Source organism: Siphateles boraxobius, unplaced genomic scaffold (genome assembly GCF_051911475.1).
Source record: "Siphateles boraxobius isolate OS27281-9 unplaced genomic scaffold, OSU_SipBor_1 65, whole genome shotgun sequence".
Taxonomy (NCBI): domain Eukaryota; kingdom Metazoa; phylum Chordata; class Actinopteri; order Cypriniformes; family Leuciscidae; genus Siphateles; species Siphateles boraxobius.
In genome coordinates this window covers 2,296,164-2,320,000 of record NW_027509192.1, presented here as the reverse complement: position 1 = coordinate 2,320,000, position 23,837 = coordinate 2,296,164, and the positions used below count along the sequence as shown (strand labels likewise).

General features: G+C 37.8%; 2 protein-coding genes and 1 long non-coding RNA gene across 13 annotated transcripts in view; 2 read left to right on the top strand and 1 right to left on the bottom strand.

Moving 5' to 3' along the window:
* LOC143720603 (uncharacterized) overlaps positions 1-2,855 on the bottom strand; it is a 20,028-nt gene extending 17,173 nt beyond the window's left edge. For all 3 annotated transcript variants that reach the window (XR_013196600.1, XR_013196602.1, XR_013196601.1), the window contains exon 1: positions 2,780-2,855. This is a non-coding gene — a long non-coding RNA (uncharacterized LOC143720603). The remainder of the gene's footprint in view (positions 1-2,779) is intronic.
* Positions 1-19,594, top strand: part of rbpms2a (RNA binding protein, mRNA processing factor 2a) — a 50,102-nt gene extending 30,508 nt beyond the window's left edge. The window contains exons 1-8 of one of the 5 annotated variants that reach the window (XM_077210168.1): positions 4,050-4,687; positions 7,531-7,608; positions 7,736-7,774; positions 9,123-9,185; positions 9,691-9,841; positions 10,116-10,264; positions 18,487-18,556; positions 18,633-19,594. In XM_077210168.1, coding sequence (XP_077066283.1) covers positions 4,634-4,687; positions 7,531-7,608; positions 7,736-7,774; positions 9,123-9,185; positions 9,691-9,841; positions 10,116-10,264; positions 18,487-18,552 — 600 coding nt within the window. In that variant the 5' untranslated portion in view covers positions 4,050-4,633 and the 3' untranslated portion in view covers positions 18,553-18,556; positions 18,633-19,594. The other 4 variants (XM_077210167.1, XM_077210170.1, XM_077210169.1 and 1 more) reach the window with 4 other exon arrangements.
* A 2,978-nt stretch (positions 19,595-22,572) lies between these two features.
* ap3b2 (adaptor related protein complex 3 subunit beta 2) overlaps positions 22,573-23,837 on the top strand; it is a 54,498-nt gene continuing 53,233 nt past the window's right edge. For 2 of the 5 annotated variants that reach the window (XM_077210165.1, XM_077210163.1), the window contains exon 1: positions 22,612-22,760. In XM_077210165.1, coding sequence (XP_077066280.1) covers positions 22,654-22,760 — 107 coding nt within the window. In that variant the 5' untranslated portion in view covers positions 22,612-22,653. Of the gene's footprint in view, positions 22,761-23,837 lie in introns of all 5 variants that reach the window. The other 3 variants (XM_077210164.1, XM_077210162.1, XM_077210166.1) reach the window with 2 other exon arrangements.

The window sequence follows — 23,837 nt, the reverse complement described above, 5'->3', positions numbered from 1 at the left end:
TCTAAACACTAAGTGTGGTTTGAGTGCTCTCATTTAGGTCCTCTTGCTGTTATCTCGGCGGCGATGAAGAATGTTAGGGGTTGTTATTTATACCGCTCGTGTCTGATAGCGAGGTGGAGACGTGTTTATCTCTCGATTACGAAGGGGGCAGGGTGCTCCCCCACTGGGACTCTACAGGGTAAAAGAAACGCCCTCTACTAATTAGAGTGTTTATCTGATATCTATAGAAATAAAATAGACATTTGCAGACTGAGGAGAGACGAACCAAACAACTACAGTTTTGTGCCTAAACACTGCCCGGCCAGAAAAGATTCGCTGTTTGGATCTAAATAGTCAAATGCTTAAGACTCTATGATTGGATCATTATTGCAGTGATTATTATGTTTCTAGCATGTTATATGTGCATGTTATATGTTTGGCGACAGTTCTTCTAAACCTAATTGATAGAGTGTGTAGCTTTTCATTTCATAAACAGCCATGTAGGAAGACACATCCTCATCATATTCCAGGATGACAATATCAAGATTCCTCAGGCTCAAACTGTGAAAGAATGGTTGTGAGGAGCATGAAGAATCATTTTCACACATGAATCGTCTCTGAGTCCAGATCTTAAATTCACTGAAAGTCTTTGGGATGTGCTGGAGGAGACTTTACTCAATGCTGGACTCTTGCATTGTCAATACAATTTTTTTATTTTTTTTAATTGATGCATCTCCTGATGGGAATAACATCACAACGTTTATTTATATCATATATGGCTGGGCAGTGTATTTAAAACATTCGGTCTCATGATATTCACAGAAGTAAATACTTTAATATTTACTGACAAAATGCTATTTTAGAGGAAGTTGTTGTTCAAGTTGTTTTATAACTATTTTAGTGCAAAGCAGCACAGACATTACAATAAATGACGGGGAAATTAATCAAATATACAAATGACAAAAATATTATTTGATTATGTAATTTATAGCATTCTTTAGCCTGTTAACTGTCAATAGCTATGTTTCCATCCACCGATTTTTAACGCGCGTTTTGGGATATCGTATTAAATAAACACACTAAATGGAAACGGCAAGATGTGCATAAAATCTAAAAATAAGAGACCCTTTCTACATAAAAAACTCCCTGAAATCCTAAAACATGAGTGTGCATTTATGAGTCATATGTTAATCAGTGGCTCAAACCCTTTTAGCAATGCTCACGAATAGTTAGAACTTGCTAAACTTAACAATGGAAAAATAAAGCAATAAATAAATACTTTTACAACCAAAACTGACTGGACTGTGCAATTTCTTAAATGCATTTCATTACAGAAATGGTACATGTAAATATTCTGTAGATGGAGGAGGGATTGTAAATAAATAGGCCTACACTACAGCTATAATACTACAACAATTTTCAATACAGTAAAATCATATCAGAATATCAGTGATTGAAGGTGTAAACTGCTGATACTGTGGCATCTTTTCCTCTTTAAATATGAACTAGGAAGTTCAGAGATTGCTTGAGTTAAGCAGTAAGCAGGTAAATGATTGTTAAGGCCTCCGGTTTCTGCTCTCAGAGTAATTGTGTTCCAGTACAAAGTCAGGAAACCAGTCATTCCTGCACACACAGTCTGCATTAACACACACACACACACACACACACACACACTGCAACGGCTTAGGCGGAAACTGACTTCATCTCTGCTTGTGTACATAGAAGCCTAGTTGAATCACAGACTAAAAAACACTGTCCTCTGACCAATGAATCACAACATCTGTAGATCAGATATTACAGATCAGATGCTCAAAAAGAACCAGCTGACCTTAATCTAGTCTATGGCCAATAATGGTAAAATAACAATGAATGTATTTCATAATAATGTAATAAATATAATATAATTAATAAAATATATATACTTTAAAAAAAATTAATAATAGTAATATATTCCGATTAATATTATTATAAATTATCATGCACCATTATATAATTATTGATGTAATATTTATTTTATTTATTTAACGCTCTTATCTCTTATTATTAGGATATTTATAGAAGTACATACATAAAGTTAATACTGTAGTGTTTAAATAAAGGTAATATAATATTCACAGACAAAATGCTACAGTAAATTATCAGAGGAAAATCTTGAAGTTGTTTTACAATCTATATTTGATTTTGTGCAAAGAAGCTCTGAAATCACAGTAAACGAAGGAGCTTTAATTAAAGATAAATAAGGAAAAAGCTTTGTAAAAAAGTATGTGTAACCAGATGAATTTGTTCTTCTGTTTTTGTCTGTCTGCCTTTACACAAGTTTCTGGTAAATGCTTTAACAGGATGATAAATGTTTCACACTCAAGCACATTTACCATAAAACATGCGCGGGAAATCAAGAGTGTCACGAGACCGAGCCAAGCACGTCACAGGACAGCCGTGAGATCTCGCAGGCCAGGCCTCAGAGGATATTTACATAAAAGGCAATGTGGAATACTTAATCAGAAACTAAATTTGTGTAACCTGTATATATCAATGTCACGTGTAGACAGAACAAATTCACTTAATTTTGGTAACATGAGCCAAAGACCAGAGCAATAGATCAGCCAGTTAAAATGTGTGTGAAGTTGATTCTGTCTCACTTTATATTCAAGGAAACACACACACACACACACACACACACACACACACACACACACACACACACACACACACACACACACACACACACACACACACACACACACACACACACACACACACACACACACACACATTCAAATGAAAAGGGTTAGGGACCCACCAGGTCCTCTCAGGTATCGTCTCCCATTGGGGCCGAGGGAGAGGGGGTCCACCCATAAAATGCTGTTATGGGCCCTATGGATTACATGTAAAGAGTTAAATGATCTGCAGGTTTAGATATGTTTATGTAAAGATATACTGTATAACATCAGAGAAATATGCAGGATTAGATGATATGATTTTAGTTATAGAGTGAAGTGAGCACAACAATTGATATTAAGGAAGGGTCAGACACGCTGGCATGGACTGGTTGATAGAAGCCGTGTTTAACAGCGTTATTGTTGTTAACTAAAACTATAAAGAAATATTTTTGTTACTAAATAAACGTTAAATTAAAAATTAAAATTATTTTATTTTAGCTAGTTGTCAAGGTAATATTGCTCATTTTCATTTAATTTACCTTGAAGTACAGTATAAATAAATTTAAATAAACTAAATCTAATAAATAAAAATGAATAAAAACTATATAGACATATTTAAATATATATAATGATATATATATATATATATATATATTATAAAATATAAAATGACAAAAACACAAAACAAAATTACTTTAACTTGAACTAAAATTAAAGTGAAAAATAAAATACAAAAATAAAATCTAATTAAAAATACTAATAGTAATATAATAAATAATAGCATATAGTCAATGATACTAAAATAACACTGGGTAGAAGTGAATTATTATCCATAAATATATATATATATATATATATATATATTTTTTTTTTTTTTTTTTTTTTAAATGACTCAAGTCATATTTATCTTAAATATTGATATATTATACTGATAAATTAATAAAATATATACATATATTTATATATATTAATGAAATTATTTAAATAAAATTATTATTTGAAGAATAAGAGATTATATATTAAATTATATAAAGATGACAACATATAGGCTTGAATCAATTTTAGATCATTAGGCACGATGTTTTGCAAGCTGGTCTGAAATGAGTTTCCTTTGGAGGTGCTGTCATGCAAAAATATATTTAAATAAACAGAGCAATTCCAATAGGGTCCTCACACCATCAGTGCTCGGGCCCTAAAAACGTACTTTTCCATTGACGTCTATTTAAAAGTAGCCACATTCTGACTTTACCAGCACTGATTTTACCAGCACTTGCACTTTTAGTCGCAAGTGAAGGGTTGTTTTTCTGGTACCATCAGCCAAAAAAAAAAAACCTCTCATTTTCCTGCTCCAGAATGTGTAGTCACATGACATATATACGCCTCAAGTGATTGGCTCAAAACAGTCTGGCTGCAGAACTCAACGCTGATGAGCAAAGATGGCAGATTGGCGTACTTGGGGTCATTGAGATAAATGGTTCTCTAGTTAATATAGACCTCCTTGGTTTCGGAAACAGCCATCATGTAGGCAGGGTTAGAGATACAGAGGCAGGCATGGATGTAAAGGAGGGGTTAGATATGTTGATGATGGTGGTGGTAAAGTGGGCCGGGCCTCGCGCAGCTGAGTCCCATCTGAGGCACGGGTGCGCGCATTTAACATGATTGATCCGCTAATAGGACAGAGGAGCAGACGCACAACTTCAGCTTTAAATCTACCAACGGTTCCTCTTTTCTCCTTTCTTTCCACTTCAACTCAAACGAGCTTGATGTGAGCGAAGGGGGGGAAAAACTCAAAAAATCACCTCCTTTCCCTTCTGTCACCCTCACAGAGCACCTCTCACCTTTACTTTCGGATTGTGGCTTTAACTCACGGCTTCACTGGGCACAAACGACACGAGATTCTCTTCTGCAACTTTAAGGCACACCAGGGACAAAATCACCGACAGGGAAAACTGATTTTTTATTTTTCTGGCACAAAGAAGCGTTAAAGTTACACAATGAGTCTGAAGTCAGATTCAGAGACGAACACCAGTGTTTCATTAGAAGAGGAGGTAAGAGAAATATACTCTTTTAGTAAACATAAACTTCATTCCGTGAAGTTCAAGCTTCTGCCGGCGGATGACTGTGGAAACTCTTTTGGCGTTTGACATGTTTTAAAACTCGCTTTAAATGCGTTTCAGAGGCATGTTTGTTGCGGTTTGAGGAAAAACGTTTGCTGAGGAAAAGCTTGAGAGGGAGTTTAAGAGGAATGTGGAGTCTGTTGATGATTAATCTTAAAGTTGGCATTGAAATATGAGACTCACCTGATGAGACACACTCTCTTGTGTGACTGGATAAAGTGTAATGGCAGATTTAAAAAGCGAATAAATACTCCAGTGGGTGTAGAAGTTTTTCTGTCCTTTTTCTCCCAGCATTCTCAACACGCGCAAACAGTGTGACGTATATTGAACGTGTGTCTAAAAGACACAATGTATCTTTTTAGAATTTTCCCTTTTAGTGCTTTTAATGTAATTTAATCTAATTAAATTTGGCTGTCGCAGTGTAGTATTGTCAGTTATTGTTAAACTTTTTTTTTTTGACAAACTGATTAATTTGCATAAAGTGAAAATTTGAGACCCAACAAGACTACCTTTTGAAGTCTTGAGATCGGAATTACAAATGTATTATAGTGTAATGTATTATTTTTTGGTATAATATATTGTAATTTCTGTTCTTTTTGTTTGTTTCCGGTCATCTTTGACTTCCGATGGAGGTATTCTTTTTTATTTACTTGAGACACAACTTCCATTTATTTCATAATTTAATATGCTTTTTTTTTTGGCCGCTTGTCTTTAATTTGGCCTTTACATAAAATTATATTGAAGTAATGTACCACTTGCAGTAAATTGAGTGAAATAAACAACTCGGTCTGAATGGAAGCCTTGCATATTCTGTATAGAAACTTTTTTTTTTTCTACTGACATTCTAAACTAGTTTCTCCACTGAGTGTTTGGGTCCGGTCTAGATGTCACCTCTGACCTCTTGTAAAGGCATTTCCTGCAGTTCAGTCTTTCACTTACAAGACCTTACAATGCTGTTTGCAAACACTCCCTGTCAGAAAATATCAGACTTGAGCTGTTTTTTTCTTTTTCTTAAATGTTCTACTGAGAAGTGAGGATTTGTGTGTAAATGTTCCTGTAGTTTAAGCTGGACTCTCGTTCAGGGTTTGGGCTGGGAGTTGCGTCCTGTCATTGTTACTGGGTAGCATTGGGTCAGTGCGTTTGGTGTGGCGCGTTCAGATTGTTCATTGTGTTCAAGCCTGAACCTGCAATAATTCGGACAGGGGTTTCCTCCCTCTGTGCTTCGACCCAGTCGCTCACGTCCCCCATATATGCCTTTTGTTTCTGTCCCGTTTTTCTGACCGCCAACTAAATCAACTGTTTATTTTGCTTAAGTGTGGCACATTGTCCCTTATTTGTGGTGTGTTTATTCCTTTTTGATTAACTTCCTGTTGTTTATTTCCCCTCAGCTGTTGGCAGTGTTTGAGCACTGATGCTCATGTTTCAGGAACATTGAGGATAGTCAAAGTTTATGCCGAGGGTTTTTGAACTGAACTCTGAGAGCGTTCTCGCCTGCAGCCGTTCCACCACTCGCTCCTCTGAGCCGGTCAGGAAATGATGGCTTTCCAGTGGATGATGTATTGGTGGAAAAGTGTGTAGAGGAATCTGGACGTTGGACATGTGTCCAGTTATACACTCTGATGCTTTGCTGTTTTAGCACAAAGCATCAAAACACTGTTTTTAGGTTTTATTGGTGGTACCATGGTGCTCAATTGGTACTATATATTCTTGTACCATGGCAGTTATGATACTTCAAGAATACCATGTTACTATCATACTGTATGTCCATAACATCATGGTATTATCATGGCGCTTGTCCAAAAGAAACTTGTTGCTGTTTTTTTCTTTTTTGTAGTTAGTGCAGGATAAAAAGGTGACTCTTTCTTCCTAAACATGTCTGGGTCATTATAAAATAATAAATTATTTAAACATTTAACAAACTGAAACCTTTGTGGGGAAATTGTTAATGTCACAATGATGAAAAAAAAAAAAAAATCTTCATTTTATTTTGGTCCTGGACATGTTTTTGTGAGACTGAGCCAAAACCCAGTGTGTTTCAGATTGAGTCGGTTCACCTCTGAAGCGTTTGGAGAATGTGATGGGTCAGCCTGAACCAAAGTTCTCCCTCTTTTCCGTAAAAGGTCATAGCACACTGTGTCCTTCATCCAATCTTTCTCCTCTGCCCTCTAGATCTGTATAGAGTTGCTACATCTGTTTTTAAATGCTCGTTGCTTTTTGGGTAACTCTAGAATCTGTGATACTTACTTTTAATTTGTTGGATAAAATGTGTTCTAGGAATTGAGGTCGAGTTTCTCTTAGCCATGTTCATTCTTCAATTAACTTTTTTCTTTTCTTTATTTGATTGCCCTTTGCTCTCTCTTTGTTCACTGTAATATTTGATCCATCCTGTTAATTTGCCGAGTAAAATTAGATTTTCTACCTTCCACTCACATTGGAGCAATAATGCTGTCCGTGGCCTCCAGAAGTCTCTGCCTCCATGCTTAGGGTCACACACACTTGATCACCACGCACACACTTCTGCTCACTAAACTAACACAATCTCATGATTTTGATCTGAACACATTTAGTCTCTAATAGCAAACTCTGCAGACAAGCGGGGAGACTCTAACACAATAGGAAGGGAGCGAGACATTCAAAGGTAGTTCTAAACAATTCCTATTTTTATTCCTTTTCAGGTGCACATTTCTAAGACCATACATTGCACAGCACTCATAGCTCAGAGGTCATGGCGTTCTGTGTATCTGTCATGTCATTTAGGCATTTCCCTGTTCTAGGTACGAACACTCTTTGTCAGCGGGCTGCCTGTCGACATCAAACCACGTGAGCTTTACCTGCTGTTCAGACCCTTCAAGGTAAGACGCGTCTGCCTGAGCGGGAAAAGCTGGAAGTTTACTAAGTCCTCTTTATTTGACTGATTTTAATTGAGAATTGATTTTAAGTTGTCAAATTAATTCTGAATTTGTCCTTTTTATCAAACAGGGATATGAAGGATCTCTCATAAAATTGACCTCAAAACAGGTAAAGTTGAAACTATTTCCCCTCCAATGATGTGTAAATTTAATAAGCATAAATGTAAACCAAAAAAATAAATCATATTTAAATTGTTTACATAAATGTGTAAACATTAAAAAGTGTATTAATAAATATTATTTAGGGTACATTTCACATCAGCAAAATAGTGCAGAGCAAAATAGCGCAGAACTATTGGTTTCACTTTATATACTTTACTAGTTTCAGAGTTCAATCATTAAACACTATTTTGATTTTACCAAAAAAAGAGGTGAATTTTAAAATACTTTTTTTTTTTGAGAGTGTCATGAAAAACTCCAGTCCATGTGGATGTAAACTACTCTGAAATATTAAAAGCTGCAGTCTAGATATTTAATGAAATATCAAAGGCTGCAGTCTAGATATTTAATGTACAAAAAAATATGATTGGTTAACTGGTAACATAGTTGACAATTTCACCATTTTTGCCTCATAATTTCAATGGCAGGCCTTGTCTGCCCAACCAAATGTTATTTTCTTGATCAGGTTAACCTCACATTTTATTTATTTGAAAGTCATAAATATTGCAAACCATAATTTAAACTTAAATACTACTTGACAATGTCATTGGAGATGAAATCTAGAACACATTAGGAGGACATTACCATAATGTTCAAAATATCTGCCGCAGAAGTAAAATGACATTACATGATGGTCAAATGGTTTTTGGATTAACCAAACACTCCATAAAAACAAAACAAAAATAACATGGGTAACAGAATTTTTGCGCACATTAATAAAGTGAAATATTTTCTTATTTGAAAATTACATTTACACAATCTATTTCTAAGGTATTTAGATTGTTGAAATGTAATAAAGATAATCTTGAGTAACACTTTTTTTTTGAACATTATTTTGAGCTCATGAGACTACTTTAAAAAGCGGACATTGAAAAACTATAAGAGGCATAAAGGCAATTTCAAGCAAACTGAAAAAAACAGGGCATGTAAAATATTGGTGTGAATAAAGTATGCGTTAATGTATAAAATATTTCTGAAGAAAATTTAGGATAAAATATAATCCTCAATGGACATGATGTAATTTAGGAGAAAACGCTCAATTCTCATAAAATCTTGGTCCTAAAATTGGGTTTAAGTTTTTAATTGTATTTTAATATATTCAAATTATTATATTTTAATATTTCAATACAATCATATTTTTAAACTCTTTTCCCCTTGTTTTTTGGGGTGAAATGCAGTATGACTGTACATTTTAAGGAGATCTGTTTTCTACTTCACGTGTGTTGATTGGAAAAGCTAATTTTGTCTACCTCTGTCTGTGCGTCTGTCCATCTGATGCGTTTCTTTCCGTTGTCTAGCCTGTGGGGTTTGTCACGTTTGACAGCCGGTCTGGGGCTGAAGCGGCCAAGAATGCCTTGAACGTAAGTAATCATTGGTCCGTCAGTAAGCTGAAGCGATGGCAACTTTTAATTATTTATAAGACACTGTGCTTTATGTCCTCCAAACTTTGCTTTTAAAAGTCTGACTCAGATGCTGCTCTTCTCTACGGGGGGGAAAGTTTCTCTAGCGTACACATGTTGGTCTCGAAGAAAAGTTCCATGACGTCATGTGTTTCGGGCTGGATGTGGATTGCTCTGGGAATCAGTGCACTTGTGCTGCAGAGGGAAACCTGATGTTCTGTTATATCAGAGGTGTCCAAACACTGTCCTGTAGAGTTTAGCTCTGACATGCCTCAACACAAGAAAACTCAAGGCAGGAGTATGATTAGTAAGACCTTGATCAGCTGGTTCAGGTGTTTAACTTGGGTTGTAGCTGAACTCTGCAGGACTGTGGCCCTCCAGGAGCAGGATTGGACACCCCTGTTTTGTGCAAAAACTGATTGAGTAATTAGACCGTATTCGGTCAACACTTATAATCTGTTCTCAGGGCATCCGCTTTGACCCAGAGAGTCCTCAGACGCTTCGTCTGGAGTTTGCAAAAGCCAACACAAAGATGGCGAAGAGTAAACTGATGGCCACGCCAAACCCGTCCAACCTGCACCCGGCTCTTGGTGCACATTTCATCGCTCGAGACCCATGTGAGTAAACTACGGCGCTTGCGCCCTGCCCACCCAGCAGAACATGGCGTTGATTCGCCATCAATGTCTGTGATTCAGATGAATTGGGAGTGTTTTGTAACTTTTTTTTCTTTGACTCAGTTTAATGTGTCCTTGTTGAAGAAAAGCATTATTTTATTCTAATGTTTTTGAATGGTAGTGTATATTTTGGGTGCTGTAACGGGTCTCTTGAAGTTCTTCCGCTCCTGGCGTTTGGTTCTGTATGTGACGCTCAGATGTGTGTGTGATTCTGTAGATGACCTGACGGGGGCAGCACTGATCCCTGCGTCTCCTGAGGCGTGGGCTCCGTATCCTCTCTACACCACTGAACTGACCCCAGGCCTGCCTCACGCCGCCTTCACCTATCCCGCCGCTGCTGCTGCCGCTGCCGCCCTGCACGCCCAGGTGAGGGACCAGCCGGTGTGTTCCCCTTTTCTATGACTATCACTGTGTCTTTGCTTTTAGGGGTTTTTCTGTCCAATGTGACATTGCCAACACCTCTTGAAAATTTCTTACATTAGTTTGTTGCAAATCATTGTGCTTTTGTATTTTGAAAACACAAACGGGGATTCAGTTCCAAGTTTTTTTTGTACTTCTAAATATGGAGTTAGTGACTACACAGTTCTCACATTTTGTTGATATATCCCAATACTTGTGTAAAGGATTGTGGGTAAAGGCCAAGTTTTAAGGGTCGGAAGCTTTGAATCGGAAGCTTTGAATCGGAAGCTTTGAATCGGAAGCTTTGAATCGGAAGCTTTGAATCGGAAGCTTTGAATCGGAAGCTTTGAATCGGAAGCTTTGAATCGGAAGCTTTGAATCGGAAGCTTTGAATCGGAAGCTTTGAATCGGAAGCTTTGAATCGGAAGCTTTGAATCGGAAGCTTTGAATCGGAAGCTTTGAATCGGAAGCTTTGAATCGGAAGCTTTGAATCGGAAGCTTTGAATCGGAAGCTTTGAATCGGAAGCTTTGAATCGGAAGCTTTGAATCGGAAGCTTTGAATCGGAAGCTTTGAATCGGAAGCTTTGAATCGGAAGCTTTGAATCGGAAGCTTTGAATCGGAAGCTTTGAATCGGAAGCTTTGAATCGGAAGCTTTGAATCGGAAGCTTTGAATCGGAAGCTTTGAATCGGAAGCTTTGAATCGGAAGCTTTGAATCGGAAGCTTTGAATCGGAAGCTTTGAATCGGAAGCTTTGAATCGGAAGCTTTGAATCGGAAGCTTTGAATCGGAAGCTTTGAATCGGAAGCTTTGAATCGGAAGCTTTGAATCGGAAGCTTTGAATCGGAAGCTTTGAATCGGAAGCTTTGAATCGGAAGCTTTGAATCGGAAGCTTTGAATCGGAAGCTTTGAATCGGAAGCTTTGAATCGGAAGCTTTGAATCGGAAGCTTTGAATCGGAAGCTTTGAATCGGAAGCTTTGAATCGGAAGCTTTGAATCGGAAGCTTTGAATCGGAAGCTTTGAATCGGAAGCTTTGAATCGGAAGCTTTGAATCGGAAGCTTTGAATCGGAAGCTTTGAATCGGAAGCTTTGAATCGGAAGCTTTGAATCGGAAGCTTTGAATCGGAAGCTTTGAATCGGAAGCTTTGAATCGGAAGCTTTGAATCGGAAGCTTTGAATCGGAAGCTTTGAATCGGAAGCTTTGAATCGGAAGCTTTGAATCGGAAGCTTTGAATCGGAAGCTTTGAATCGGAAGCTTTGAATCGGAAGCTTTGAATCGGAAGCTTTGAATCGGAAGCTTTGAATCGGAAGCTTTGAATCGGAAGCTTTGAATCGGAAGCTTTGAATCGGAAGCTTTGAATCGGAAGCTTTGAATCGGAAGCTTTGAATCGGAAGCTTTGAATCGGAAGCTTTGAATCGGAAGCTTTGAATCGGAAGCTTTGAATCGGAAGCTTTGAATCGGAAGCTTTGAATCGGAAGCTTTGAATCGGAAGCTTTGAATCGGAAGCTTTGAATCGGAAGCTTTGAATCGGAAGCTTTGAATCGGAAGCTTTGAATCGGAAGCTTTGAATCGGAAGCTTTGAATCGGAAGCTTTGAATCGGAAGCTTTGAATCGGAAGCTTTGAATCGGAAGCTTTGAATCGGAAGCTTTGAATCGGAAGCTTTGAATCGGAAGCTTTGAATCGGAAGCTTTGAATCGGAAGCTTTGAATCGGAAGCTTTGAATCGGAAGCTTTGAATCGGAAGCTTTGAATCGGAAGCTTTGAATCGGAAGCTTTGAATCGGAAGCTTTGAATCGGAAGCTTTGAATCGGAAGCTTTGAATCGGAAGCTTTGAATCGGAAGCTTTGAATCGGAAGCTTTGAATCGGAAGCTTTGAATCGGAAGCTTTGAATCGGAAGCTTTGAATCGGAAGCTTTGAATCGGAAGCTTTGAATCGGAAGCTTTGAATCGGAAGCTTTGAATCGGAAGCTTTGAATCGGAAGCTTTGAATCGGAAGCTTTGAATCGGAAGCTTTGAATCGGAAGCTTTGAATCGGAAGCTTTGAATCGGAAGCTTTGAATCGGAAGCTTTGAATCGGAAGCTTTGAATCGGAAGCTTTGAATCGGAAGCTTTGAATCGGAAGCTTTGAATCGGAAGCTTTGAATCGGAAGCTTTGAATCGGAAGCTTTGAATCGGAAGCTTTGAATCGGAAGCTTTGAATCGGAAGCTTTGAATCGGAAGCTTTGAATCGGAAGCTTTGAATCGGAAGCTTTGAATCGGAAGCTTTGAATCGGAAGCTTTGAATCGGAAGCTTTGAATCGGAAGCTTTGAATCGGAAGCTTTGAATCGGAAGCTTTGAATCGGAAGCTTTGAATCGGAAGCTTTGAATCGGAAGCTTTGAATCGGAAGCTTTGAATCGGAAGCTTTGATGTGGTCGAATGTTAAAACAGCCACAAAAGACATCTACTGACCTTATGTGTAAACATTATGGGAAGCTAGACAGACGGGATTTAAACTGTCGGCTAAAAACCAAGTTTGGTTTGAAGATGAAAAGTGTACTAAGCACAAAGTTCTCACCATTCCTGATTTCTAACACACTCGCAGCGTTCGGCTGGTCTTGTGGCTTTCAGAGCAGAAACAAAAGCTGCTGCTCTGTCTCAGAGCATGTTCATGTATAAATTGCGCGAGTTTATTTCGTCCGTTAGATCGAAAGATCTGAAAACAAAAAAACATTTGCCGCCCATAGACCCTCCCCTCGAAGAAATCAGGACAGAAGTATTTGAAAGTGGACAAAAGAGACGGTTTAAAACGCCAGATGTAAACAGGAATGTGTCTCCCTCGTCTACTTGTGATCCGATTGACCAAAAAAATCTTAATACCAGGCCAAAAACTTATATATTTTGGTTTTTGCATAGTTTAAATCATTTGTTTGCATCCTTCCTGTGAAGGATTCTGGGAAAAGCCCAAGATTTAAGGGTGTACCAATTCATGTCTTGCATACTACTGTACTTTTACTTACTTTGAAATTATTGTGAATCTTTTTCGTTTTTTTCAATCAGTTTCTTTTATTTTTTTGTTTAATTGTAAGTGTCCTCGGTTCAGTTGAGTCAGAAAAAAATCGTCCATGCATTGCATTGTGGGAGCCACTATTCCACACCGTAAGCTTTGTACCGTATACTGCACATTTTGTTAAATGCATTTCATCCAGCCATAGTAAGAGTAGCATGTGCTTCAAAACGTTAGCAAATGTTCAGTCTAACCGAACCAAGCTTGCCTTTCCCATAATGCCCCTGACTCGCGCTCTGATGGAAACTGACCCTGGGTCACATGACGCAGCAAAACCAGAGGTGGTGTCAGGGGTCCACTCTGAACATGACAAGTCTGATTACCCAGAATCCCTCAGAACACCATTCCTTGTCCTGCTAGCGTTGCTAAGAGATGACATCAGAGAAAAGCTGTTTTTAATTGCATCTCAGGTTGGATTATGACTTGAGTGAGTCGCTGAGTGAATCTGTGCCCAGAGAGGTGCCGATTAAAGTTTAGCCAAAAAAACAATGTGCAACCACTTTTGATCCATTAAAAGCAGCACATGTGAAAAATTCTCCCACAAACACTTTGCCTTTAACTGCTCTTATAGTTCATATATACGTTTTACACTGGTCAAAATTATGAAAGCGTTTGATGCTCCTCAGGCATTGTGACGGTTTATTGTAAATCTTGCGTTGTTCGCATACATGTTTAATGTAGTGTGACTGTTTTTGAAGACACTGTGCTTGACAGATCAAGTTTATTGATTGGATGGCTAGACTTTGTGGTTGTCATGGCAACAACCCAGTGAAAGCTAAAGGTCATGGATGAAGAAGCTTTACTTGAAGTCTCCTGAGTCGTTTGTAAGTTTAATGAAGGAACCCGTTAACATACAGTACAAACTCAATTTATGCTTAATCTGCCTTTTAATTTTTAAGATCCGATCCCAACGAAATGTTTTACATTGGTGTTTTGCTAAGGCTGTGGGTGCTATATGTTTTGTCTGGATCTCAAAGGGGTTGTAAAAGGTTTCATCCTCTGGGTGAGAAAAACAGTGAGTGTGCTAATGGATCCACACGCTAACACGTCTCTGCCCGGTGTCAATCTGAGGGCCTTCAAAGAGTTTGAGTGTTCAGTTGGTGGTTAGCCGGTGGTCTGCTATTCAGTTTGTTGGTTGTTAGTTATTTAGTTAAACTAAAAAAACAAATGTCGGTTGGTGGTTGTCATTTACCAATCAACATTTTAATTTGGGTCTTTCTAATGTCTTTTTTTTTATTTAATTTTTTTTAACCAAAATGACCGTATATTGGTGGGTTTGTTTTATTTTGGCCATTTTTATTTGGAATTGTGTCATTTTGATATGCTATACGGGTGGCTATATGCTATACAGTTTATTAACTGACTCCAAATAATCAAATAAAAAATGTTGCCTTTTTAAATTTAGATCGTTATATAAAGTTGTGCAAAAGTGACCTTAGCATAGCTTTTTTATTGTTTGTTAATTGTGGTTAATTTACATTTGTTTCAAATGTATTTTATATGGTGTATACACACTTTTAATTTTTAAATTACTTTACATAAATATCAATATAAATGCGTGCAGAAGTTCCATTATAAATGGAAAGGCACTCCTATTGTAGAATGACTTGATAATATCCTGCTTCGTCCAGCATTTTTCAGCTCAAGGAAAATAGAAATGGAATTCCTTTGGCATGTTTGCGTGTAGCCGGGATGACGCAACGAAGTCTGCAGTTAAACTGCTGGAAGAAAAGAGCACTTGGCTTTCTCTTCCTCCAGACCTTTCTGACACACACCTGCCGGAGTGAGATTACAGCTGTAACTCCTGCGTTTGGTCAAACCTCGTAAATACTGTGGGAAGACCAGAAGTCGTCGTCGTCGAAGGGCTGGAGCGGACGTGCCAGGCTGATTGTGGTCGTTCTCTTGCCCTTGGCTGGGGAAGTGGGTGTTTTGGCGTGGTTTGGGAAGGCAGGACGGAAAAGGAGTTAATGTCATCTTGCTGAAAGATGTTTATAGATGCCCTGATAAGAGTTTCCTGCTCAGTTCGTGCTTGCATCGGTTCATTAGCGCCGCTAAAATAGCTTGACTATGAAGGTTGTTGTAGAAATTGCTCTTTCTGGGTTTTTGCCCCTCTACATTTGACCTCTACATTTTTTTAATGTAATTAATAATAATAATAATAATAATAATAATAAAATGGCTGTTGGCAGCAACTTTGGTTCATCAAGAAGTTTTATTTTATATGGTTCTTTTGGAGATTTTAAAATGTTCTTATTGATAACGCTGCCTATTGGAAACTTCCCACTTCTGAAGTGATTTATCAAGTGCTTGGTTGTAAAGAACAGGAATCATGGAGGATACCTTTTTTTTGAGAATCTAATGAAAGCGAAAATTTAAAGCTTTAATATTGAATTATTCTGAGACATGGGACATTTGTGGTCTGTCTATTGGAAACTTAGACTTTTGACCATCGAAACTGCAAGCACAAAAGTTCACACTCAATCAGCTTCATTTGAGGCATAAAGATTAATAAAAGAAAAGCGTTAAACATGCTTTTCAGATGATCATAATGGTAAACTCATCGAAATGATGAGAAACACAACATTTTCTCAATCTGATGATTACATTTGATTAAGTGATATTTAAGATCTAAATGATAAAACTTCTGATTCAAATGAAGTCAGTGTTAATTTCGTTAACACAAACTATGACAAAATGTTCGTTGACGACCTTTTTTCCCCTGACTAAGACGAGACTATGAGAGACGACACCCACGTCATTAAACGATAACTGTGACTATCAACACATGCAATATCGTTGACGAAAAAAGACTAGACTGATCGGTAAAAACAAGACTTTACCAAAACCACTTTTTGTCGAATAAAGACAACGCATTACAGACATAGACAGTATAAGAAGTGGACCGAGCCATCTCATTGGAACTCAGTTGAGACAGTTGAAGCCCATTTTTAGCGAATATATATATTTTTTTAGCACTTCCGTTCCTGACGCGCAGACTCAAACCGACTCAAACTAAGCTTGATGACGTGAGCAACCTGTCTGACAGACGTAAATCTTCTAGTAGCTGTGCGTGAAAATTGCCAACGTTAATCACTTCATATGTATTCACTTGCCACATACCGAATTATTTCCAATTCCCCAAAAACGTTGTTGAAATATTTTGTCCCGTTGCTTTTATGGACTCATTATCTATGGGCTTCTCCCTTGACGGGACGTCCCCCCGATTGCCTGCGAGCTTCTCCTCCTGTCTATACGGTAATGTCTCTATTGTGCGACAAAGTCGCGTGGTTATGACACAATCGTTAGCCTGTTTTTGACAAAAACGGCTTCTACGGGGCCATAACGTAAGATGCAGAGTAATGGAGCCTTTTATACATTGTCGTGTTTATTTAGAAATATATAATGGACAAATGAAGTCTTTGGACGCCTCAGATGTAAAGTTATTCGCTGTCAAAGTGACGCCAAAATGAATGGGAGTCAATGGAATGCTAACAGCAGGTGAAGTTCTGCTACAATGGCGGCTCCCGCGAGCGATATTTTTTTTTCCACAGGATGGTAGTGGAAGACTCATGAATATTCATTAGGGAACTCATGCCTGATTGGTCTGATGACCTACCCCCTAACCCCGCCCCTATACCTACCCGTCACTGGGGGTCTGATGACCTACCCCAAACCCCACCCCTAAACCTACCAGTCACTGGGGTTAAGACCAATCAGGCAGGAGTTCCCTAATGAATATTCATGAGTCTTCCCCTACCATCCTGTGAAAAAAAAAATATCGCCTCCCGCGAGGCTTCAACTTCCGGCTGATGGATTACCCCCTTGATTACAGACTGTGTTTGCGAGCGTTCATGCTTACGATTGCCATATTTCAATAATTTAATCCCCAGTTAAAATTTTCGGTTTAAATAACACGTTTTCTACCCGGTCTTTTCAAGCTCTCTACATGCTGAAGAAGCGCGGATGATCTGAAAAAACAGAGTTCAGCGATCTTCATTTGAGATTTTCTACTTAAATTAAAGTGTCATTTAGTCTGTCTTTTTTCTGTCACTAGCCGCTTGCGCTGTTTGTGAGACTAAATCTGCTGTCAAAATTCAGGCTGATATCCAGCAGTGTTTTTAATGTTGATCATATTAGCCCTATACGAGCAAGAATGAAATGTTTCCCGAATATCCACACGATTTCAAATGTGACATTGATTTTATACAACAGTTCAACAAACAAAAGGGTAACATTAAGTGATGTAGGCCTACTACATTTAAAACTGTATTGTCAGTAGGCTATTGCTGTATTTTGCAACGAATCTGTGGCTTTGAACGAATCGTGAGATTCAATGATCCGTTCATAAGTACAGCAACTTGCTTCGTTACTGAATGAATGGCTCGATGACTCACTCATAACTTACAGCCACCTAGTGCCCATTTTAATTTAATATTTAAAAGTATAACTTAGTTTTTACCATCATTGCATATTTATTGAAAATTGTTTTATTTAAATCATTTATTTTATAAAGTTAAAAAATAAACTGGAAAAATCGATTAAAGAGGGTAAATATTGTCCCTTAATGGAAAAGGTGTCTAACTGGAAGAGGGGTTACGGCACTCTAAAAAATTGAAGAACCACTGAACTAAGGAAAATGGACATGTAGAATTGCACAAGTGCTACTGCTAGACTGCAATGTCAATACAGCCTGTTACCTTGATTCAAATTTCTCATAAGCTTAATGAACTGGCCTAGAGAGAAAAATTATGAATATTTTTGTCTAAAGACTAGGCTACATATGCCAAAATTCGGTAACTGCAATTTGACTAGAAGTAATGACAAAGTTGACAAAATGCAATGACTTTTCGTCAACTAAAACTAGACTAAAACTATGAAAGATAAAATGACTAAAATGTGACTAAGACCAATAAGCATTTTCGTCTGAAGATGAAAACTAAGACTAAATCAAAAATTGCTGCCAAAATTAACACCGAATGAAGTTAATTGTACATTATATTAGCATGTTATGCACATAGTTTAAATTCAATTGTAATTTTATTCTGTAATGGACCACAAATTGAGGCTTCTTTCCTATAATAAAAGAAACCTCTGCAATGTATCAAAGATCTCACTGTAATTTTTCTTGTTGCTCTCGCCTGCAGATGCGCTGGTACCCGTCTCCCTCTGAAAGTTCTCAGCCGGGGTGGAAGTCACGCCAGTTCTGTTAAACCCGTGAGTATCCGTCACTCCACCTCATATGGTCTCTTGTCTCTGACCGTGAGCTAACGCTCTGTTCTTGTCTCCACAGATGCCGTTCCGTAACAGACGTTTAGTTATTTCTCCCTCCTGTTTGAATGAAGGACAACTGGGCTCAGCGTTTAATTTAATCAGGTTTATTTAATGGACAATTTAAGCATGAAGGATTATTTTCCTGGAGGAAGTCTTCTCTAAAGCACTCTGAGGACTGTGACGATCCTCACGGTACTGTCTCCATTTCAAAAGCTCTGCTTGACGAGCCAATCACGCGCAGACGTTCAACATGTCTAGCTGCTCCTGTAGATGGTTTTTGTTTTTTTCTGGGGGGGTGTATCGTCATTCTGCATGCGATAAAACAAGTTTTAGAATGCAAACCTTTTCGTCTGTTCGTTTGCGCTCGTGTTTCCAAGTCCCATCTTAACCCTAAAGATTTTCAGCCTCTTGTTGTTGCATTTTGTGGAAGGTGGAGACCTGAATTTGATTTTTGCAATCCAGTCTCTGTGTACTTTTGTTTCCTCTTTTAAAGAACTGATGACGTATGCACTGGGTGTTTGTTTCTGTTTGTGATCCTGACGTGAACTGAGCGGATTCGTTCGAGTTGTCGTCTCCTCTGCCCTGAATTCACCAAACCTCTGCTATCTGTGTCTGCTTGAAGAATATTTGAACAAAAAAGAACGAAATGTACAAGTATTTTTGTACACTAGTGTAATGAATATTTATGCATTTTTGTTTCGTGCAATTAAAGAAGTATATATGTGTGAGCAGTTTAGTGTTCCCTTGTTATTTTTGGTGTTTTCGTTGGTTGTTAACTGTCTATAACCTGTTTGAAGTAAGTGCAATTGATTTTCTTTTTTTGCTCTGTTACATACTGAAGTTTCCTGTGGCAGTACTGCGAGTTTAAACGGACTGCCAACATGAGATTGCTGTATTATAATATAAAAAAAAAATTAAAAATGCTGATTTTTTTTCTTTATTTCAGAATGTGAAACTGGAGAATAAAAGGAAATCTGAGAATCGATGTTTCGTGTGGGTTCTTCAAATCAAGCTTTGAGTTTCCATTTAATAGCTTTTACTTGTATGGGTTTTATATCCTTCTGTAAACTCATGCTATCTGCAGCAGTTATATGAGGGGGTATAGGTTATTTTAGTGTGCATATCTGCGTTCTCGTTACATGTTTTACCTTTTAAGGCATCAGATCCTCACCAGCTGAAGAACAGCGCTTCATCTAATGGCAACAACTGCAGCTCTGGCCGGTGAGAAGCTGGTGTTTATTTGAACGGCGCTAGTGTTTTCAAACTACGTCTGAAATTATGGCTATGAAAGACTATCGGTGAATGATTTTCAATTTATTTGAATGGTCCGTTCAGAATACATCCAAATCAGCTTTACAAAACGAGCAAGTGGAGACTAATTGCAGGGGGAAAACTCATAGACAAGGAAGAAATAAGACTCCTTAAGGGGAAAGCCTCCTCATCTGCCACATTCAACTTGTGGTTTCAAGAGTTCCGCCTCTTTCAGAATTGTGTTCGGTCTTCCGGTCTGCTGTATTTCCACAGCATGAAGGTAAGATCTTACAGATTTATGAATAAACCGCTCATTTTAAAATATTCCTGGTCTAACTGACATTTTGTTGTGACCTCCGCTTCAAACATTACAATGCTCATAATTTTCAATAATTCTACAATAAGTAAATCCACTTTACCAGCTGATTAGCCTACTCTTCGACAGCGATGCCATAAAAACATACAGAGCTATCGCGAAAACTGAAGAACAAGATTATAACGATTGTTTCTCTGACGCATGAGGTCTATACTCACAAGAAATAGTAACCTTACATTAACATCTAAATTACCTGGATTTATTCAAGTAAGAAATATTTATATAAATTATGTGTCAAGTAAAGTGGGGGAAAAAACTCTTTAAAATTAGTTCAAATAAAAATTGTAATTTACTCGCTTCCAGATTGTTCACAACATGTGCAAGTTAATCTTCTTTCTGCAGAACACAAGATATTTTGATGAATTTGGGTAACCAAACCATTGTTGGTCAATATTGTGAATGGGTTTCACAAACTGTTTGGGTGAACTATCTCTTTATGTAACATTTGCAGGTTCCCACTTTTTTTTACAGTGTAGGCTAGTCCATGTCTGTTAGCTTTGTAGGCTTGTGTTCTCCTGAAAAGTTGACAAATGGATTTAAAAAAAGAAAAAATCTCTATTAAAACAAAAAAGAAAGAAAAGCAGCTTCTCAACTTTTTCCAACATTAATAAGAAATATTTTACTTTTTTTTTTAAAATATATCGAAAGCGAAAGGTAATTTAAAAGTGTAATATTTCACAATATTAGTTTACTGTATTTTTGAACAAATAAATGCATCATTGGTTAACATGTCTTTCAAAAATGTCTTATTAAACCATCTTAGCCAGCATAAAACAAAAGCTGCCAACTGCGAAGATGGAACATAGTTTTTTCTCAAGTGTGACATCCGAGTGAATCGGCTTCTCCAACAAGAACAAACGTAGGGCGGGACTTTATTTTGTTCATCTGGAACTGTTGTGGTTTGTTATTGGTCGATCTCATGTGAGTGACAGTTTGCCCCGCCCTCATGGCAGAGAAGAGACTGCAAGAGAGAGCGGAAGTTTTAAGATTTGATTAAAGAGTATGAGGGCATATGAATAAAAAATAAATAATAAAATATACAAATATTACAAAAAAATCAAATAAAAATCAAATGATGTGCAAATCATTTACAATAAAAACGGCTATATTCCATAAAAGTATAAGAACTGTCCATTTTGATTTCATAGAGATTTTTAAGAGGATTGCGTTGTGGAATTTCCTGAATCCATGAAAAGATCTCAAGTCTTCCCTCTCATTATATCTGACAGAAGAAAGAAAAATCATGTTTTGGATGACTATAGGGTACAACTTCTTTCAGTTCTCATTAAAGCATCAAAGTATATATTAAAACTTGAAAGAAATAGCCGAAAGGACTCGCTTTACGGTATTTTATTTGATGAATGAACAAAGTTTTGTGTTGATTCAGACAGGCTGATGACTACTGTTTGACTTTTTTTTTCTTCCAACTTTTCAAACCAAATCACCTACAGCTACAGGCCAGACTCTCCCTGCGATTATATTGGTCTGTTTCTATGACGTTCTTTGTAGAATGATGTCATTTTGCTATTTTCATTCTGTGTCTCTTCATTACATATTGGTCAAATTTGTAGACAGTACAAATATTGTGTATAAATATAATCCATGCACTAAATAGCCTTATCTGCGTGTGAACAAACCTCTCCTAGCAGGAGCAGTGATGGAGTGATGGAGCGCTGCCGCCATCTGGTGGTTAGAAAACAAACCTGAAAACATAAAACAAATCACACCGACACTAAACATTATTGTTGGCTAAAAAGTAAGTTATCTGGAGTGTTTGCCCTAAAATTTTAAGTTCATGGAAATTAAAGAGTTTGAGTTAACAATGAAGGAGTTTGATTTAATAAATATAAACTCAAAATATTTTGTTATCTGAACCACATTAATGATCTAAGTTATTTTGACAAAGGAAAATAAAATTGTACAGTACTACTAAGAAAAAAAGAAAAGCACTTTAGTATTTTATAATATGTAGTTTCAATGTCAGTCAACATTAAATATTTCTCAAAACTATTCTGTTTTGGTGTGTAGGCCTATGTGTTTGGGTACTACATTGTACAGAGAAGGAAATGAAGAGAAATTAAATTCTCTCTTGTGTTTTAGCTCATACATGAGGACATAAAAATAAGATTAAATGAAGAATTTTAATTATTTAGTTCAAAAGTGATTCCTCAATAAATCTTTCTGACAAAAAAATCAGATGCTATAGCGGTATGAAATATTTTTATGTCGTTTGTAAATCAAATCAAACTAAATAAATATTTCCATCGCAACTGGGGGCAGATATAAGCAGGGACGAACGTAGAGGTGCTCGCGCACGCATGCGCGCACCCCCGGCCCTGTCCGCTTCAGCACCGCGTAACGGGTCACGTGACTCAGTCTCGCTCTCAGCCGCTCCGCATCATCAGCAGCAGAGATGTCCGCGAGCTCCGCGTTCAGCGATGAGAAAGGAGGCTCCTCCAGCGAGCCCGAGTACGGACACGACCCGGCCAGCGGGGGCATCTTCTCCTCCGACTACAAGAGGTGAGACACACCGAGTCTGTGCGCGCGGGGAACGCTCGCCGCCGAGAGCGGCCCACCGGAGCGTTTAACGTACAGAAAATCTCAGACAGGGCGAGGTGCGCATGCGCGATGAACGAATGAATCCTGTGGAAAAACAAAGAGATGATAAACACGATGAAGTGTGAGATGAATTCGCGTGACTGGAGTGTGTATGGGTGTGTTATTCGTGGGTTTGTGTTTCAGCACTGGTCTGTGGACAGCGCTCATGGCGGATATGATGACTTCTGTGCTGCTTCACACTTCAGTGTGCCTGCATTAGTCGTTTATTTGTTGAACTGATTGGTATTTGTATAGCTATGATTTGTCGTTGTTTTTAGTTTTCATTTACTAACGTTACCTCTTCATCTACATCTGTTTCTTTTGGGTTCACACGTTTAGCAATTCGGGTTAGCAATTCTGTAAACACAGAACGTTTTTTTTCTGGGAACGTTCTCTGTTAGTTAGTTTTTTGTTTGAACAAAATGTAACATTCCCACACATTGCACAGATTTTCTTTTTTGACATGACCTTTAGCTTACCAGTCACTGTGGCTAGTGGTTTGCCAAAGTTACTAGTCACTTAGCATTTTCACTTGCCACAATTTTCAAATCGAATCAATGGGGGAAAACTGCCATATAGATATTTTTAATATTATCTCATAATTTGGCAGCAGGTATATTAGACTGCTGTCACTTTAAGACCTGACGCACAGATCAATTATAGTGTTACACATGCGTTTTCTTTCTCAACTGTTTACTTAAAACATGACTTTTGTTTACGATGAATACTCGTCAAGACTGGCATTTTTACATTATTTTTGTTTATTTGACTGTTTAAGCACAATAAGCAGCGAAAACGAACTTAATTTAGTGCTGAGAGGCGGCTTTATGTGCCGCACTTTGAATGTGAGCACAAAATCTGTGGGAACGAGTAAAATTATACACAATACGCGCAATCCCACTTCGAAATTCAAGCCCTGTAACAGCAACAATATTCATCCGGAGCAAATGAAACTAGCGAGTGAGAGGAGGCGGGTTTCGGAGAGATGAGAGAGAGAGA